Consider the following 17,565-nt stretch of genomic DNA (forward strand, 5'->3'; position numbering starts at 1 on the left):
ATTAGGCTGTTCAGATACAGTTCCTGGGAAGGCCACTGAGGAACATTGAACTTATGTTCTGTGATTTGGGCCATTAGGCTTTATCATGCGGGAAGTAGTCAATAGAAGATAGGCAAATTGCGGCCATTAAGGCATACACATGGTCAGCAACAATACTCAAATAGGCTGTGGCATTCATGCAATGCTTGATTGGTAGTAATGGGTGTGTCAGAAATACGTTGTCTACTTTACACCACCTTCACCACCCTGGACTGTCGACACATGGCCAATTGAGTCCATGGATTTACCATCTACTGTCTGTGTTCCTCAGCAGAAATTAGAATTCAACAGAATTTTTTTTCCATTCTTCAGTTGTCAAATTGTGGTGAGCCTGTGTCCACTGCAATCTTAGCTTTCTGTTCTTGGATGGTCTTCTGCTGTTGTCACCAATCCGACTCAAGGTTTGACATGCTATGCATTCTAAGATGCTTTTCACCACAAGTGTTAACACATTAAGAATGTTTTGCACCATTCTAAACACTAGAGACAGATGTGAGTGGAAATCCCAGCAGTTATTGAAATACTCATACTATGCTCACATTTTTCATCATTGTGAAGGTTAATGTGAACATTATCTGTTTTGTCATTGTGGAATATTGTGTATAGATTCAAGAAAATAAGAAAATATTAACTGAATCCATTTGAAGATGAGCCTGAAACATACATTTTGTAAATGTATTACAAAACACAAGATTAAAATCTTTTTTATATACTGTAAGTATTCATACCCTTAATTCTGTACTTACTTAAACAATGACAGCTTCAAGTCTACTTGAAAATAATTCACGAACCTGGCTGACCTTTGTTTGGATGCTTCTCCCAAGCTCAGCCAGGATGGATGGGAGGTTTTGGATGATGCTCTTTTGGATTCAGGTTCCTCCACAACTCTGGCCTGCAACTATTTTTCTGAGGCCACCCCTTGGGTTTTCTTAGTACTTTGCTTTGGCTTGTTGAAATACCTTGCCCCAGCCTGAGATCCAGAGCCCTCTAGAAAGTTTCTTTTTTTTTTTACTTGTATATTTTTGCATCCATCCTTCACTCTCACCTGACTAGTCTCTTACTCCATGTTAGAGAACAACTTCCTCACAGCATGATGTTGCCATCCCAATGTTTGACTGTAGGGATGGTATTAAGGTGCTGCTCACTGCCCAGTTTGGAAATTGTGGCCAAACAGTACAATCTCAATTTTTGCTTTTGCTGCTCAAGTTGAGTGTTGTTTAGTTTGTGTTCTGTTTACTAAGAAATCGCTACCATCTAGTCACACTACAATAAAGGCCTGAGTGGTTGAGTCCTGTACATATGGTGTTCCTTCTGTAGAGTACATCCATCTCCACAAAGGAACTCTGGATCTGGATTTTTGGTTTACCAGTCTAACCAGGGCCCTTAATGCCTGCTTTCTCAGCTCAGGTGGGCAGCCAGACCTAGCAAGACTGACGATGGTTCCAAACCTTTTCCATTAACAAAGGATTAAGGCTTCCATGCTCTTTGGCATAGTTTCTTCTATACTTCCCTTACAGCAACCGGTCTTGCAGGTCTTTGGACAATTTTTCAACCTCATGGCTTACTTTTCACTCCAAGATACACTATCAACTGTGAGATTGTATAATAGTCAGGCATGTGCATCTAATTACATTTAATGAATGTGCAAATTGTATCTAATGGATGTGTAAATCACACAAATTACAAGGGTCTAAATACTTATGTGAATTAAATATTTCAATGCTTGATTTTTAATGACACAAAACTCCTCTGCTTTTTTTGTCATTGTGGACTATAACATGTAGGTTCATGAGGTAATAAATAATCTATTTTGGAGGACTCAAACAGGAGCCATGAAAAATGTAAAACTTTCATGAAAACTAAAAAAACTCCCACACATTTAAACAAACAAGCAGTAAAGAAAGAAAGTAAACAGTGAATACAACCACAAGTTTTAATTGCAAACAAACATAACCTCATACAAATTAAAGTGACTAACATTAACATTAAATGTTCAACAGGATGACAGAAGAATACATCAAATTTCACAACAGTTCATAAAGAGCATGAATTTATATTTATTGAATATTTACAGCAGACGCACAGTCTTTCCTGTGACTGTTAAGTAGTCCTCATCAGCGAGTGCTCTGAGTGCCTCATCAAACATATCCTTGGTGATGGCCTGGAATGAATAAGGGAAAGCTGATGAGATTATAGTAGATCAGTATCAGGTATTTTTATTCTAGCAGCATTCTACCTTCAAAGCACATTACACAATCAGTTACCAGTATACCTCAGTATAATCCACTGCATTGTAATTTTATTTCTGAAGCAAAAGACATCATATTACCAATAGAAGAACTAAAAAACAGCAGAACATGCTTACAGCCTCTGACTGGCCACGGAGATCATCAAACAGCTGTTGGTACTTCATGGCTGGCGTTTTCCCCTTCAACTGGATAAGTTTCTTTAAAGCCAGAGCCACTTCTTCTTTACGTTTTCTTGCTGTGGCACTCATACCTACACAAAAAATTAAAACACACCTACTTAGAAATAACAGCATTCCAATACAGAAAATGGCAATTATTTTATCTGGGCAAACACTACTGTCCTCCTTGTAAAACATTTTAAGTTTAGCATCTTAATTCTGTAGTACTGTTACTCATGTTACTGCTTTCCTTGCCTAGGAAAGGCTCATTAATTAGATACATATTACATCAGTAACTAATCAAAAATTCAGGATTGAGAACCACTGCAGCAGGGTATGACCCATACCTGTAGTTAGGATGGAGATATCCACAAAGCCTGTTCTGGGATCTGTGGCAGACTGTTTAAGGGCCTCTCTGTGGAGCCTCTTGGCCTCTTCTACGTCAATTGTCTCCACTTTGTCCGAGAAGCGAACTTTAGCGTGAGCCTCAGCCAGCCGAATTAAGGACTCCAGTTGTCGTGGGTAAGCAGACACCATGCCCCTTCCACTACCAATTTTCCTCATGTCGACATAGGCCTGGAGGGCACATTGAAGTTACAACACTCAGAAGGCATAAGCACAATAGTAATGCAACGGAGAGCTCCTACTAATAATTCATATCCTGGCTCTCAGCTTAGCCTTGGGGCCGGCTACACCGCCACACACACCGCCACACACACACACACACACCGCAAAAGATAAGAAATATTTGGTCATATTTTGGAGGTAAGCCTGAAGGCATACTCCTGGCTGAAGTGTACCATTAAGGTATAGTCTCATTACAAAAATGACTACTTTTACTTAATTTGCTTTGTGCATACCTCAATAAGTGCTTGGCTTGCTTCTTCACTAAGTCTTGGGTTGATGTATGTACGGGCATAGGCAATGTAGTCCTTCAGGACCGCCATGTCCAGATTCTCCTCCTCTATCTGCTCCTCACTCTGGTAGTACAGAGAAACCAGGTGGTGCGCAAGCCTCCTGTCATAGGCCTCATCCTGAGGGTCCAGCATCAAGAAGATCAAATCAAATCTGATTGAGAGAATAATCGTGAAACTGAATGTTAGCCATGTTCATGATGTCAAAAAGCTCAGTTGGAATAAAAGGGGGGAAAAACAAGAAAGCAGACAGCACAGCTAAGTCCTAAATAAAAAATAAAATCTGACAAGATTTTTGACCCCCAGCAGCTCCTCCACTTTGGCTGAAGTACATTTTCTTTCTTAAGATGACTTAAATCTTTATGCAGAGTGCTGCAAATAAAAAACGTTGAATGCAGTGTTGAATGCCATAACTGGTTCTCAAGCTACATTAATAACAAGGGGGCAGTGTGTCGGTTGCACCAGACACAGTAACAAGTGTACAATTCCATGTACTGTAGGTTTATCATATTTTGGGGGACAATGAGAATCAACCCACGTTATACAGTAATAAAAAGAAATACAAAACATTAGCGATACATAGAACACATTTAATGACTACTAAAGCAAATCAAGATGAGGTGATTAGGTAGAGCATCCAGAAATTAAATTCTCAAATAAAATGACAGCTTTGTCATGTGGGTGTCATTAACAAAACAAAAAACTAAAAGAAATCGCAAGACACATACTTGAGGGTTTTCATATACACATTTCAAGCACACTTTTGTATGTATGGCCACTTGACCATTACAATCATGCAAGTATTCTAAAAGCACAAATTTACCTGGACAGGAGTGTGTGGGGAAGTTGGATATTCTCAATTGTTGTTTTCCTAGGGTTCCACTGTGACTCCACAGGATTGGCTGCTGCTAGGATAGAGGTCCGTGCATTCAGCTGACAAATGATCCCAGCCTAATCCACATTAGAAAAACAGTTCAGCATGCGACTCAAATAGTGCAGTCAGTGTGATCAAACCTAAAGTTAGGGTCATTTAGTTGCACGTAAACTACTTCTACTAAACCACTTGAAAACCACCACAGCAATAGAAAGAACCTGGGCAACTTAAAAAGCAACAATACGGACTAACAGGGCCTTGCCTTTGCAATCGAGAGGGTTTGCTGCTCCATGACTTCATGCAGCACCGAGCGGGTACTGTCACTCATCTTGTCAAACTCGTCGATGCAGCAGATGCCATTGTCGCTGAGAACCAGCGCACCAGTCTGCAGCACCAGCTGCCGAGTCTCTGGGTCCTTCATTACGTAGGCTGTGAGGCCCACAGCACTGGAGCCCTTGCCAGAGGTGTACTGGCCACGTGGCACTAGGTTGTACACATACTGTAGCAGCTGGGACTTGCTGGTGCCTGGGTCACCACACAGCAGGATGTTGACCTCAGCTCTGAAGTTGCCACGGCCTGTCTGGCTAAAGTCTTTTCGTGTGCCGCCAAATAGCTGTAGCAGGATTCCCTAAAAAGTAGAATCAGTACCACATTCTAAACCAAGCAAATTTAAAACAAAACAAAAACCACACACACACGCACACGGTGCTAGTCATTTCATTTTTTTTATATTAAAAAGGCACCACGTTCACACAGTTACAATAAAGTGACCCCTTTGGAGACGAACAATCTAACGAAACTAATCAAACAGTTGCACTTTCATTAAGCACATCATGGAAACAAACAGAGCAGGCTAGCAAGTAAACCCTTGAATTTGTAACTTGTAGAAACCCCTTTAGCAACAAATCACTTATACCAAATGTTTCCTATAGCTGTAAATAAAATATTGAAGAGGAAACGTAGACAATTTCCCCCTGAAAATGTTTTCCAGACCATCAATGTTTCTCAGATACCTTGCATGCACAGTATCTAGACAGTGTTCAGGTCAGAACTGAGGAATGCTGCAATCATGTGTGATATAATCCTGTAATATTACCCCACCATATCAGCTAACATGGTTCTTTTGCTCTTGATGCAAACAAATTTGCTCAATAATTACAATGCACGCAACACTGTATAAGTGACATTTACAGACCAAGGATAAATCTCACCTTTTTGATATCCTCATGCTCATAGATGCTTGGTGCTAAGGCGGAAGACAGCCGCTCATAGACATCTGGCTTGGCAGCAAGCTCTTTGAGCGTGGCTACCCTCTCTTCTGTAAAAAGCTTCTGTTCATTTTCCTCATCCAGGCCATGCAGACGACGTTCATCTGTTTTACGGAAGTGGATTGCATCGATATGAGTCTTGTATACGGACTTCACCTGGCTCTGCCGTGGGTTAACACGCATGGGTGCTGCTCTGTAGATACCTGCGAAAGAAAATGTTTACAGGTTAACTCCGAATGAACCTTACTTTCAGTGCTTTATGCCACTTCATTTAGTTTCCTAAAACTGAATTCCAAGCTTTTGAATTTTAAGAGACTGAAGTAACAGGCATTTATGTATTTGCATTAAAAACTGGAAATTGTAAACTGTGCTAGGATCAATTGGGGCCAAATTCCTGCAGAAAGTGGACCTTTCCAAGTAATAATTAATGTCTGCAAATCAGTCTATTATTTGCTTTATAGTATACCAATAAACCCTATTCTAGCTGAACATGCTTTGTGAGACATGCCCTGGTAGAGTGGTACAGAACACACCCGTGATGTTGACCCGATCTCCAGGTTGCACTTTGTCCACCAGGTCGTTGTGAGCGTACACCACAGTTGTGTGGGGTGTCTGACCAGCTGGCATGTCCTCTGGAGACTCCTGAAGTTTGATCTGCCAATTAAAAAAAAAACACCCTTATGACAATGCATGAACTGCAATGCAAATGCATGAACGCAATGATGTACAATTGCCTAAAGTCTGAACACTTACCATTTGTTTATCAGAGAAGACAGAACGGTTGTGCACCAGTGCCATGCTGTGTGTGGTGTTGCAGTTACGACAAACCGCAGGCTCAGCAATTCGGCCTCTGTCAACCTCAATGCGTGTGGTGAACGCGCACACCTGGCAGCGAAAAAATGCTTCCTGCATTTCTGGGATCAGCTGGGAGGTACGGATCACCATGCCACTTATAGTGATGAGCTGGTCAATATCTACGAGATATTAAGTAACGTAAAATTGCTGCTGCAAAACAGACAATGTTTGCCATTTATCCTTCACAGTTACACCAAAAGCATAAGCAAACTATGCTGATTGCTCACCTTCAGGATTAAGACTGCGCATGTTCCTAGTTTTCAGGGCATTGTAGGGTCGTACTTGGATCTGGTGCTCCAGGACAGAATCAGGGTAGCGATCAAAGAAAAGCTCATTCACGGCCATATCAAAGGTGGGGATTACTTCCTATGTACAAGAAAATGAAAACTAGGTTAACATTTTACTGTAAAGCTAGAATCTGTTCAGTGTCACTACACGCAGGTTTCTGGCAATAATGAATCTCCTCAACAGGTGCACATTTTTATCATGCCCATTTTGTTTACCAAATTAACAGAATGACAAATGGCATTTAGGTATACCACACAAACACTTTTTCTTAATTATTCTGTTTCAAACTAATGTGCACGTCTCCCACGCTCCATGTTGATGCTTCAAAATAAATGTAATTTGTACAGAAAGTCAAGATTTTTGGGGGATGTTTATTAGAACTGCACATATTTTCACCACAAGTTTCAATGAGCAACCCTGATCTAAGATCAGATTTCACCAGCTCTACAACCCTACACAGCTCCCCAACCAACCCATCTTACCTGCGGATAAGAGATGAGTTGACGGTAAAGGTCAGCATCAAAGGTCTGAACGTGGCCACAGTTTACATTCAACACAGGCTCCCCAACAACACTGATCTGCAAAGCACACATACCTCTGTGAAGTTTTTCTTCTCAAAAATACAGCCTTGCTAGTTTTATTATGTTAAGGAAGATATGGGTCATTTATCAAATCATCATGTGCATCAAGTTAACTTTTCTACATATGAAACCAATACTCTGCTCACCTCATCCAGTTTTTGCATGTAGAGAGGCTCATTAAGATCCAGACTTGCATTCTCATCCTCACGGGAGTCTGGGTCAATGAAACGCTGCAGAAAACGCTACAAAGAAAAAAAAAAAACCTTGAGTTTCCTGCAATGATTTTTAATTTGAGCTGCTTTAGAATATTTTCTGCAGAGGACAGTTTTGTACTGTGTATGTCTGTAAGAACAAAAAGTACAATATATGCTTTTAAACAGATTTGGTGTTACCTGAAACTTCTCCTTGCAGGTTCCTACATTGACATCAGTGCCCCAGATGACAAGTTTCTGTCCAGCAGCCTGTTCGCTGGCTACTGTGGCATCCCCAGATGGCTAGGAAGAGAAGCAAATTTACACTCAACCTTTAATAACTCAACACAATTAAACTTAAAATAAATAAATCAATTAAAAAGCCAGCCATCAACACTCACAGGCTCAGAGTTGAGGTCTACTTGTGGAGCCTTTCTGACAGAACCCAGGTCAGGTCTCTGGCGAGCTGGGGTTCCACGGCTTGGTGTATCATATATAAGTGGTGAGCTCATATCCACTTCACTCTGTGGAACTGGTAGGAACATTTCAATAAATATTCCTATGTTCATACTAGGAAATAATTAGCAGTCGAACACTTGATTTCACAGTCTTAACTTGACTGCACCAAATACTGACATGCATACAACTATTTTTGAAAGCATACTTTGACAAAACTAGCAGTCACTCTCAGAGGTTAAAAAACAAAAACAAAAAAAGCCCACACAACAAAACAGGAAGAGGAAAGTACCAGAGCGTCGTGGCATGGGGCTGGAGAAGAGTGAAGTGTCTTGCACAGCTGGGCTCTGCATGTCCGTGCCTGGCGATGTCGGCATGGGCTGCAATTCTCCTGTGGAGGGCTCACGGTGCCGTGGTGAGGGGGTGAGCAGGTCCTCGCTACCAGCTAAAGACACAAATACACTTTAAGGACAGCGAAAGGTAAAACATACTAGATATGGTAACAATATGATACATAAAACTACAAAATAGCCACCTGCACACTGAGACTGTCTACTCAACATACTTGAGTACCATTACAACTCACATGATACTTAGAACCAAGAGTATGTGGCATACAAACGGTAACACTAACACCAATACCTCACCCAACCATAAACGGGACAGAAACACTTGATTTCAGGCCAGTCTGTGTAGGCTGAGCTTGTCTATGGGATCTGTGTAATTTTTTAACGCATGTAATACTTTCCAGTCCAACAGTCTCAACGATGCCTGATAATTAAACGGTCAGTTAACAGCACTATAATTGGAAAAATCAAATATGCTAAACGACGCACCGGCTTATTTTATTGTAAAAAATAAATACAATAAAATAAAATAAAAATGCACGTTTCACAGTAACTCTGGCTGAGCTAACATTGTGCCATACTCCAATGAAAGATCAAGTAACTTACGAGTAGGAGGATTGCTGGTCCTGCCACGCTTGCGGGCGCTTGAGGATGGGGAAGACATCTTGAACACTCACTGAAATGCACATTTCTTTTCATTAGTGGACAGTCTGGTACAGCAACTTAACAGTTAAACTAGCAAACCAGATTTCTTCAACATCTCCACGTGAAACAAAGAGCTGGCGAGAGATATATATATTTAGATACAGAAAATAAAAATCCAGAACTTCGTCCCAACAGTTGGAATAGAGAAACACACTGGATGACTTTGGCGGACCCGGATTTGCCACCTCTGGTAGCTGAAGATGATTTTAGGTGTGAATATTCTTTAAAGACAGTCTGTGTATGTACGAGTTACTCCACGCTTTAACGACAGCAAGCTAGACACGTCCATATATAGGAAATTAGCTACTTTTCTTCAACAGCACCATCCTACTATTCTGCACGGACTAGTGGGATTTAGTAATTAGACCGTCGTGTGTTTAACCTAAATCACACACTCACACGTTGCACACCAAGCCACGAGTAAACAAGAGGCAAAACTCGCTTTAGTTAATGCTTTTTTGTTTACATTTCTTAACACAAGAACATGTGCACTTACCGCCGCGGAAGCTTCCTACCAAATACACACCGAATGGCGCGAAACTGCTGGTGTGACGTCGAATTCGCGGGGAAATTCAGACCAATCCAGTCAGCTTTGCGCCGGTCCATTTTAGATGGAGGGTGAATGTTGCTGCGGCTGTTAAAATGTGTATTCAGAAAAATTACATGTTTTCAGAACAAATTATGGAAATGCCTATAAGGGATTTTTATGGCAAAATATACTTTTATTTGTACATGCCTGAGACTAAAACGTTGAATTTTAAATAGTCGTACAAACGGCGGCTCATCGTCTCGTTGGTTTGTTCCACATTTTTCGCGGCAAAGGTCTACGACAAAGAGCTGTCACGTGACCGTGGCCACTCGGGGGCTCGGCCCAAAGGGATTATTGGCAGATTGTAATTTAATACGATATCTCAAACCTGCGTAGTGCTACACATGTCTTTATTACAGTCCAGACAACGAGGAGCTAAACAACGCACACATGTCATGCGTAGATGTGTTCATACTTAAGCTGACACACTCGAGTTAGAGTTAAAACCCAGAGCACAATGTCCCAACGTTATTGCAAACGCTGGGGCAGAGAACCCTGCTTGAGTGTGACTGGAAGTCCACGAAGTTCTCCTTTATTCGCGCTGTTTAATTTGATTTGTCATTTTATTTCACCTGCCAAGATGACAATGTATACGTTCCCCCCTGTAAAAACTCATTTCAGGGAGGAAGCACCACGTAACACTTGTAAACCATCGTTATTATATTGTCTTATGTAATATTTTGCTTAGGGACATTTCTGTAAACTCATCTGTAAAACCTAGTTGGGTACGTGCAGACATACGACATTAATGCACTCATTGAGATTTTTTTATTCAAGTTTTCAGGGAGTTTGGCCTCATCACGAAGGAGCAGGAGTACCAGTAGAGCAGCACAGCTAGCCAGCTAGTTAGTTATACTAAAGAAAGAATGACACCCGACACATACACCTCAATACTGCAGTTATTTAACCATCATGCTGTAAACAGTGCAATGAGCAGCACAATTCCTGGAAAGACGGGATGTATGATGGTTGAAATGCTGGGTATCTGTACACTACGATTTAGTCCACATTTATTTCCTTCTGTTCTGTTGATGACAACTCTCTGACTGCCTTTACGGTCAGTTGTCAGCTTCAGTGCGTTTACCACCTCTGGTTATGTGTGTAGATCAGTTCAGTTATCCGCTTCAGCATCAGTCCACCCTGCTATCACGCGTCCCGTTCTCCAAAGGAACCCAGACACGTCTTCAACCAGAGTACAGATCGCTCTGGGTTCGGATTAGTGCCACACTGTCGGGGAAAAAAAACACCAAAAGAGGAACCATTCCATCACAAGTGCGTCGTGAACGTTAATGGAAAAAACAAGATTCCCGCTGCGTCCGCCAGATGGCGCCCGTCATGACATGGAGGGTCGCCATGTACAGACTGGAAAAGACTGGATCCACATGTTCCCAGCGCAACGACACACTAACATGAGAACGACTGAATTTCACTACATTTAGTTTTTCCCTAGGTGGGAAAACTTGGGCATTGGACTTCCAACCACCATTCTCCCATGATTATTAAGCATTATTATAAAGTTGTTGAAATACAAATTAAATATTAAGGCAAATGCCAATAAAACATATTTACATGCAAGTACAAATTCAGAATAAGTAGTTAGTTTGATACATAAGCATTTACTGTTTACTTATATGAGGTGCAGGGCCTGTGTAAATATCTACACACGCGCTAACATGTATGAATAACTGTCATTGTCTCGTGTAGCTGCAGAAAATATGCCTTTTAACATGGAACAGCACGCTGGAGAAAAATGTGGGCCAACGCCATCAGCACAACGTTGACATTTGACGGTACTGACTTGAGCGGTTGAGACTTGTTGCCCCTCGTTAAAGTTTACTCGTAGTATCGTGCTGGGCGTTCCACACACCCACCCTACTCTCCTCCGAATGGGAGATGAGGACCACGTGTCCGGCGCCGGTCGTGACTGGCTTGGAGAAGGGGGCGGCGAAGCTTTGACGTAAAGCAGCAGTGCATACTTATTCACTTGGACTTCACGAGGTCGCCTTAGAGCAAACGAGGAGTTGTCAGTGTGTTAGGGTGTGTGTGGGAGAGAGTGCATGTGAAAGAGAGACACCTGTTGCAGAGCAGGCAGGAACTCAAGCCACCAAAAAGCCTGCCATATCGTAGATCTCGCGGATTTCGTGTCGGTCAGCAGAAGCCCAGCCGTGGTAGAAGTTTGGGTGGTTCTCCCGTCCGGTTTAACACTGTAAACGTTTCTGAAATCGCAGTTGTTTACAGCTGCGTCCATGTGTGACACATACAGTCCGGATTCGCAGTGCGTGTCGCCGCCATGCAACATGAGCTGGGCGCTGGAGCCCGCAAACTTCTACGAGAGCAAGCTGAACGGCGCGGCTACGGAGGGTAAAGCGACGCGCCAGGACGAGGACGGCGGCGTGGTGGAGCTGAGCAACGCGCCGGCCATCTACGACGATGAGAGCGCCATCGACTTCAGCGTGTACATCGACTCCATGTCTTCTGCACCCAGTTTCGAGCTCTGCCACGACGAGCTGTTCGCCGACCTGTTCAACAGCGCTGTGAAGCAGGAGAAGGGCGACTTCTACCAGCTGGGTTCGGCGCACGCGGACTTCGAGCGAGTTGAGTACGGCAGCAAGGGCGCGTTCCCGCCGCCGCCCATCAAACAGGAGACCGAGTGGAGCGACGGAGACGCATCTTCATCGCTGCCCTCGCAGATCGAGACGTGCGCGCAGACGTCTGTAAGCCTGCACACGGGCCAGCCGCCCACCCCGCCAGCCACCCCACCAGCCACGCCGGAGCCAGCGCATCAGCAGCAGCAACATCGCAGGGCGTCGCGCGACAGGAGCAAAAAATCTGTGGACAGGCTGAGCCCGGAGTACCGGCAGCGACGCGAGCGTAACAACATCGCCGTGCGTAAAAGCAGGGACAAGGCGAAACGGCGCAACCTGGAGATGCAGCAGAAGCTGGTGGAGCTAAGCGCCGACAACGAGCGTCTGCGCAAGAACGTGGAGCAGCTCACGCGCGAGCTCTCCAGCCTGCGCACCTTCTTCAAGCAGCTGCCCGAGTCGAGCACTGACAGCCGGTGACACGAGACTTTGGACTCTTCGTTGTTTTTTTTTTTTAACAAACCGTTGGAAACATACCTCAAAAGTGACTTGAATATACTTTAACTCTGTAGCATACGTGCATTAAGTTACGCCGTCTTGAACTTCGGCACAGAACTGTCGTTATCGCCTTCTCTCCGGTTGCTGCCTTGATTTGTCTATTTTTGTGAATATATTTTTTTTATTCTAAATTATTACAAAAACTTCATATGCTATGGTACGTTTTATAATTCCGAACTTTGTATCAATGCCAGAGCATGTTGGAAAAATTTTATATAGTTTGTACAAAAGTGGGAATATTGTCTAATAAACGTGTAATAAAATGACGTGCAATCTCACAACTTATTCATTTGAATGTGCGCATGCGCGTGATTAGGGGCGTAGGCGTCAGGCCATGTCAAGAACACTAACCATGAAACATTTAAAAGTAAAGCATAACCTAGACGTGTAGAAACTTCTGTGGATAAATCCTCAAACTACAGGGTAGTTCAAGCCATAATTGTCAAACCTGTAAATACCTGGCAAAAAACAGCAAAGGAAGCTGGGCGGGATATACTTTTTTTTATTTCAGGTGTAAGGGGCGAAAATACACACTTTACAAATATAATCAGGTGCTTATGAAAGTTATTTTAGACATACCAGACTACCTTCCCTGAAAGTACTTTTAGAACAGTGCACATTTGTAAAGCTGTAGGTAACCTTAAGCTATTTATATTCAGTGTACTAGCAAAAACAACCCTCTGTTTCTACAAGCAGCAGCTCAGTGGTACGTGATGGTGAGGTATTTCAGATGGGCTGCTTGCCATGGCCAGCTGTATCATTTAATTCAGCCCACACAACTAGAGACTTTAGCAACATAAGATGGTAGCTCAAGAACACAGAAGGGTCTCATTTGGATGTAGATTTCAATGTAGCTGTGATGACCATGTTGTGAGACAAGATACAGACACAGGTGTATTAATGAGGTTGAGTCAGAGTGATCTCCTCCAAACTCATCCAAGGAGTAGATCTTCTGCTGATAACATGAATGAATGCACTCAGAGGGCCAACCTCCTTCCTAAGCACAGTCTCCACCTCATATGCCTGTCACACAAAGAAAACACAATTAGTTTTTTTGTACCTGTAAATGAATGGGCTATCAACTGTAGTGCACAGCAACTCGTGTAATGCAGAGTAAACAACAGTTCTGTGAAGGATTAATATCAGGATTTGTCTGCATTTGTTTTGGGAATGCTTAAGTTTAACAAGCAGCCAGGTGAAAGATTCTGAACACAATTATTGAAATGGCCTTTAAATATACATGGGTTCTCATGTCCTACTTGTGGTTTCAAATAAAGGAAATGACCAATGATCTACATAAATGCACACACAGTTGCTGCATAAGCTTACCTTTGCATGCACACATAGCATGTTATTTGAAAGACCTGCATTGTACTCTGCTGTTTCAGAGATTCAATTAGTATCAAGCTGCTGATGATGTATGTTTTATGTGAACACAAGAGATGAGGTGAGAGATGAAGAGATGAAGGTGGTCTCAGTAGGGTCCATTTGTGGTTTGTTTTGTGGTCTGACTTTGTGGTCTGGTATATTTCTTAAGCTTTTCTTACTTTCTTAAGCATGTTTCTTAAACATTACTCACTATCACACATTACCAAAAAAGAAAGCATACACTGACTCTTGAGTTAGTTTCCCCAGAAGAATTAAGACAAATTTTCCTCATGGAGAACCACTTCTAACACAGCAGTGACTCTGATAAGTTAGCTTTGGTTAGTTAGTGGTATAAGTGTATCAGGCAGAGCAGTGTTTACAAACAACATTGTCCCTACTAACTTGGGAAATTTCTATCATCAAGTGGTCAGCCAAGAGTGGTTCTATGGTCAGAAATTGGCCACTGATATAGAACTAAAGCATGTGCATCAACAGATGGGTTACATTTTCGAACTGCACACCTTTAAGGTGGACTTAGAAAAGATAAAGGTTAGTAGTCACCAGTGAGTTTATATTGACAATCACATGCACAATTCCCACCATATAAAAATCCCACCATATAAACAAGATCGCGGGGACATTCAAGGCAGTACTTGGTTTGGAATGTTCAGCAGAGGGTATAAAAATCAAAACAAGTGTACAGTCACACATCAGGTTTATGTTCAAGAACTTTAGGCCATGGCAAAGATCTCACCTCAGCGCATTCTGATGTGTTCAAGAGGGTCATGATGGATTTCTGTAGTAGCTGATGAAGAAAATTCCATACATTCAAATTCATTTAGAAATGCAGTTCACAAAAGCACAGAAATATCATGCTTCCAAACAATACAACAACTATCTGGCTTGACTTCATTGACTTTAAAAGTGCATAAAATCATTAAACGTATATGTAAAACAAGTTTATTCACTCCTGGTCTTGGATGGCCACAGTCCAACAGTTTGGTGCTCTACCTTCTCAAATACACTTTCTAAGTTAACCATGTGTCCATGTGTGCACCAAAAAGTTAAACTTTGCTTAGGACGAGGAATGATTATCCCTGGATTACAATAGAACTGGAAAAAGCACCACATACAGGGGCTCCCAATTTCAATCCTGGACCCAGACCATACATTGTGCGTACATTGTGCTTTTCCTTTTTCAGCACGTTTTTTCAGCTACACACAGTACTGACAAGCAATTCTAATTGTATTTTAGCTACAATTAGTTATCTGTTTATAAGACACAGCTCAAGATGATCTCAGACATTTCATTTTATACATGAAAATTAATAAAATGATAAATTAAAAAAAGTTCACACCCTGCAAACAATCAGATTATTTCACGTTCCCTTTCCTTTTCTTAAAATATTTTGTAGTATCTAATATAAAAAAACAAACAAATGTTTACATTGCAAATACACAATTCAAAAGCTCACCTTAACTTTTACAGTACAGTGACTTAGTAAGGGGCAACTGAGGAATACTTCAAGCTGCATCTGCTTGGTTGGTTTGTCCAATGCACCACATGTAACACAAAGAAATGCTTCCCTGGAAACAAAATAAGTAAACAAAATAAGTAACCCATATATATCCATCCACAGATGAGAATGTCATGTTCAATCTATGTTGTACTGGTTAGCTGGTTTTAGCTAAAATTCCAATTAAAAAAAAAAACATCAGCTGAACCCTATCCCTAACCCTAACCTGAACACAAACAAATCATTACCTTAGATGTGTTGTATCATACAAGACCAAAAAACTGTAGATATTACCAAAGTAATATTACCAAAGGACCTTAGTATGCTTATTGATAGTTATAACCATATTTATAAAAGCATCTACCATTTACGGTCCCCATGCAGCTTTTTCCTTGCATAAATCTATACCGTTTGCCCAATCAGCAGCAAAGCAGTGAATTTAGTAGCTACTTATAACGATGTTTATAGGACTTACTGTTTGTTTTGTACTGCCTCTAAGCTGTCGCTTCCACACTGTCTGCAGGTAGGCCAAGAGTAAGCAGATTGCTCATCCACATCAATCACTACTCCTGCATAACAGAACCAGACATGGGTATTAAGAGGCAACATTTATTAACCAGAGACATACATGTAATGACCATTTAAATAGGTAAAAAAAAAATGTTATTTAAAAGGTTCTTTACATTTACACATCTAGGTTACAAACATGGTATTTTTTGGAAACAAAAGTGGTTCTTCTGTTCGAAGCACCTTCATTTTTAAGTGTCTAAACGCACTGGCCAAACTCTCCCTCATGCTCATACACATAAGCACACGGGGCACTTTATGTAACATAATATTTATTACTGACAGGAACCCTGAAGAAGATAAATTGTACTTGTTCTTAAACAGATGCTTTGCATTATCTGCAGGAAAACAGACCTACACAAAGTCACACAAATGTCCACTATAACAGAACAGAAACCTGGGATCAGCACATGGGTGCCTTTTTTTTTTTGTAAAAGTGTGTAAGCAAGTTTCTTCCAGTTTTAAAAGCACAATGCCAGAGCTCGAGTGGCAAATCTGAACTACAATAATCACAGTGTCCCCAAAAGAACAAAGATAATTTTAGTCTATATCTAAGCTTTTTTACAGTGTAATGTGTAAATGACAGTCAAGTCTGGTAACTCGGAACTAACTCTTCCAGTTAAGATGATGTACAAAGCTCCAGGGCACAGATAATTTGAAACACTTGTTGCCACTCAGATTTGAGCACAGTCAATATAATGTAAGTAATGACACTATTTCAAGCTAATTTGCTAACTTGCTTTACTTGTCTGTAAACAAACATGGTTTTAAGACATGGGGAGATTGTGGTTAAGCTACAGGAGATAGAAAATACTGGATATGAACTTGCAGCGCTGACCCCATCTGCCATACAGTCAGAGATTTTCTAACATAACACAAGGTCTTTTAGGTACAATCTCTTTCTATATAAGATAGTCCTTTATTAGTCCCGCAGTGGGGAAATTCACAATATAAAGCACCAGATGACAATGCATTGCCACAGATATTCTTTAAAAGGTAAAGGTGCACGTATTTGTCACTGTACAGTGTACACTGTACAGCGAAATGTGTCCTCCGCATTTATCCCATCTGGTACTGAACACACACTCACACACACACGTGTTAGGGGCAGTGAGTACACACACACACCCAGAGCGGTGGGCAGCCAACGCCAGCACCCGGGGAGCAGAGAGGGTAAGGGGCCTTGCTCAAGGGCCCAACAGTGGCAGCTTGCTGAGCCCGGGAATCGAACCCACAACCCTGTTATCGATATCCCGGCGCTCTAACCGCTGAGCCACCACTGCCCCATGTATGTACATATATATATATATATATAAATAAATAAATAAATATAAATGTAAACCACCAAGCACCCTCAACTTAAGCTAGCTGCTCCACATAGTCTTTACTATTAGTGTCTATGGATTCTGCCTCAGAGTCTGGAATAGAATGAAAACTAGTCAGAGCACCTTTCTTAAAA

The 17,565-nt window shown here is 41.7% G+C and overlaps 3 protein-coding genes across 4 annotated transcripts in view; 1 reads left to right on the top strand and 2 right to left on the bottom strand.

Annotated features, from left to right (window-relative positions):
• Positions 1 to 1,958: 1,958 nt before the first annotated feature.
• On the bottom strand, positions 1,959 to 9,438 carry mcm4 (minichromosome maintenance complex component 4). Of its 2 annotated transcripts, XM_072678984.1 has the most exons (17): positions 9,422 to 9,438; positions 8,827 to 8,896; positions 8,166 to 8,318; positions 7,819 to 7,949; positions 7,619 to 7,720; positions 7,373 to 7,468; positions 7,128 to 7,223; positions 6,585 to 6,723; positions 6,256 to 6,476; positions 6,036 to 6,156; positions 5,446 to 5,705; positions 4,497 to 4,862; positions 4,184 to 4,311; positions 3,307 to 3,514; positions 2,794 to 3,022; positions 2,405 to 2,538; positions 1,959 to 2,200 (listed from the first exon to the last, which is right to left on the bottom strand). In XM_072678984.1, the coding sequence occupies exons 2-17, from the start codon at positions 8,882 to 8,884 to the stop codon at positions 2,108 to 2,110; spliced, it is 2,535 nt and encodes an 844-aa protein (XP_072535085.1). In that variant the 5' UTR covers positions 8,885 to 8,896; positions 9,422 to 9,438; the 3' UTR covers positions 1,959 to 2,107. The 2 variants fall into 2 exon arrangements, with proteins under 2 accessions (XP_072535085.1, XP_072535086.1); XM_072678985.1 differs by lacking the exon at positions 9,422 to 9,438 and having other exon boundaries at positions 8,827 to 9,076.
• Positions 9,439 to 11,514: 2,076 nt separating this feature from the next.
• cebpd (CCAAT enhancer binding protein delta) lies at positions 11,515 to 12,920 on the top strand. The gene has a single exon (XM_072678986.1). The coding sequence runs from the start codon at positions 11,761 to 11,763 to the stop codon at positions 12,574 to 12,576; it is 816 nt and encodes a 271-aa protein (XP_072535087.1). The 5' UTR covers positions 11,515 to 11,760; the 3' UTR covers positions 12,577 to 12,920.
• A 220-nt stretch (positions 12,921 to 13,140) lies between these two features.
• The window catches only part of spidr (scaffold protein involved in DNA repair), a 44,396-nt gene continuing 39,971 nt past the window's right edge, over positions 13,141 to 17,565 (bottom strand). Inside the window, exons 17-20 of the mRNA XM_072680251.1 lie at positions 16,015 to 16,108; positions 15,498 to 15,609; positions 14,777 to 14,827; positions 13,141 to 13,677 (exon numbers count right to left, since the gene is read on the bottom strand). Of these exons, the coding sequence (XP_072536352.1) occupies positions 13,552 to 13,677; positions 14,777 to 14,827; positions 15,498 to 15,609; positions 16,015 to 16,108 (383 nt within the window). The 3' untranslated portion in view covers positions 13,141 to 13,551. The remainder of the gene's footprint in view (positions 13,678 to 14,776; positions 14,828 to 15,497; positions 15,610 to 16,014; positions 16,109 to 17,565) is intronic.

This window comes from Salminus brasiliensis, chromosome 5 (genome assembly GCF_030463535.1).
Source record: "Salminus brasiliensis chromosome 5, fSalBra1.hap2, whole genome shotgun sequence".
NCBI classification, from domain to species: Eukaryota; Metazoa; Chordata; class Actinopteri; order Characiformes; family Bryconidae; genus Salminus; species Salminus brasiliensis.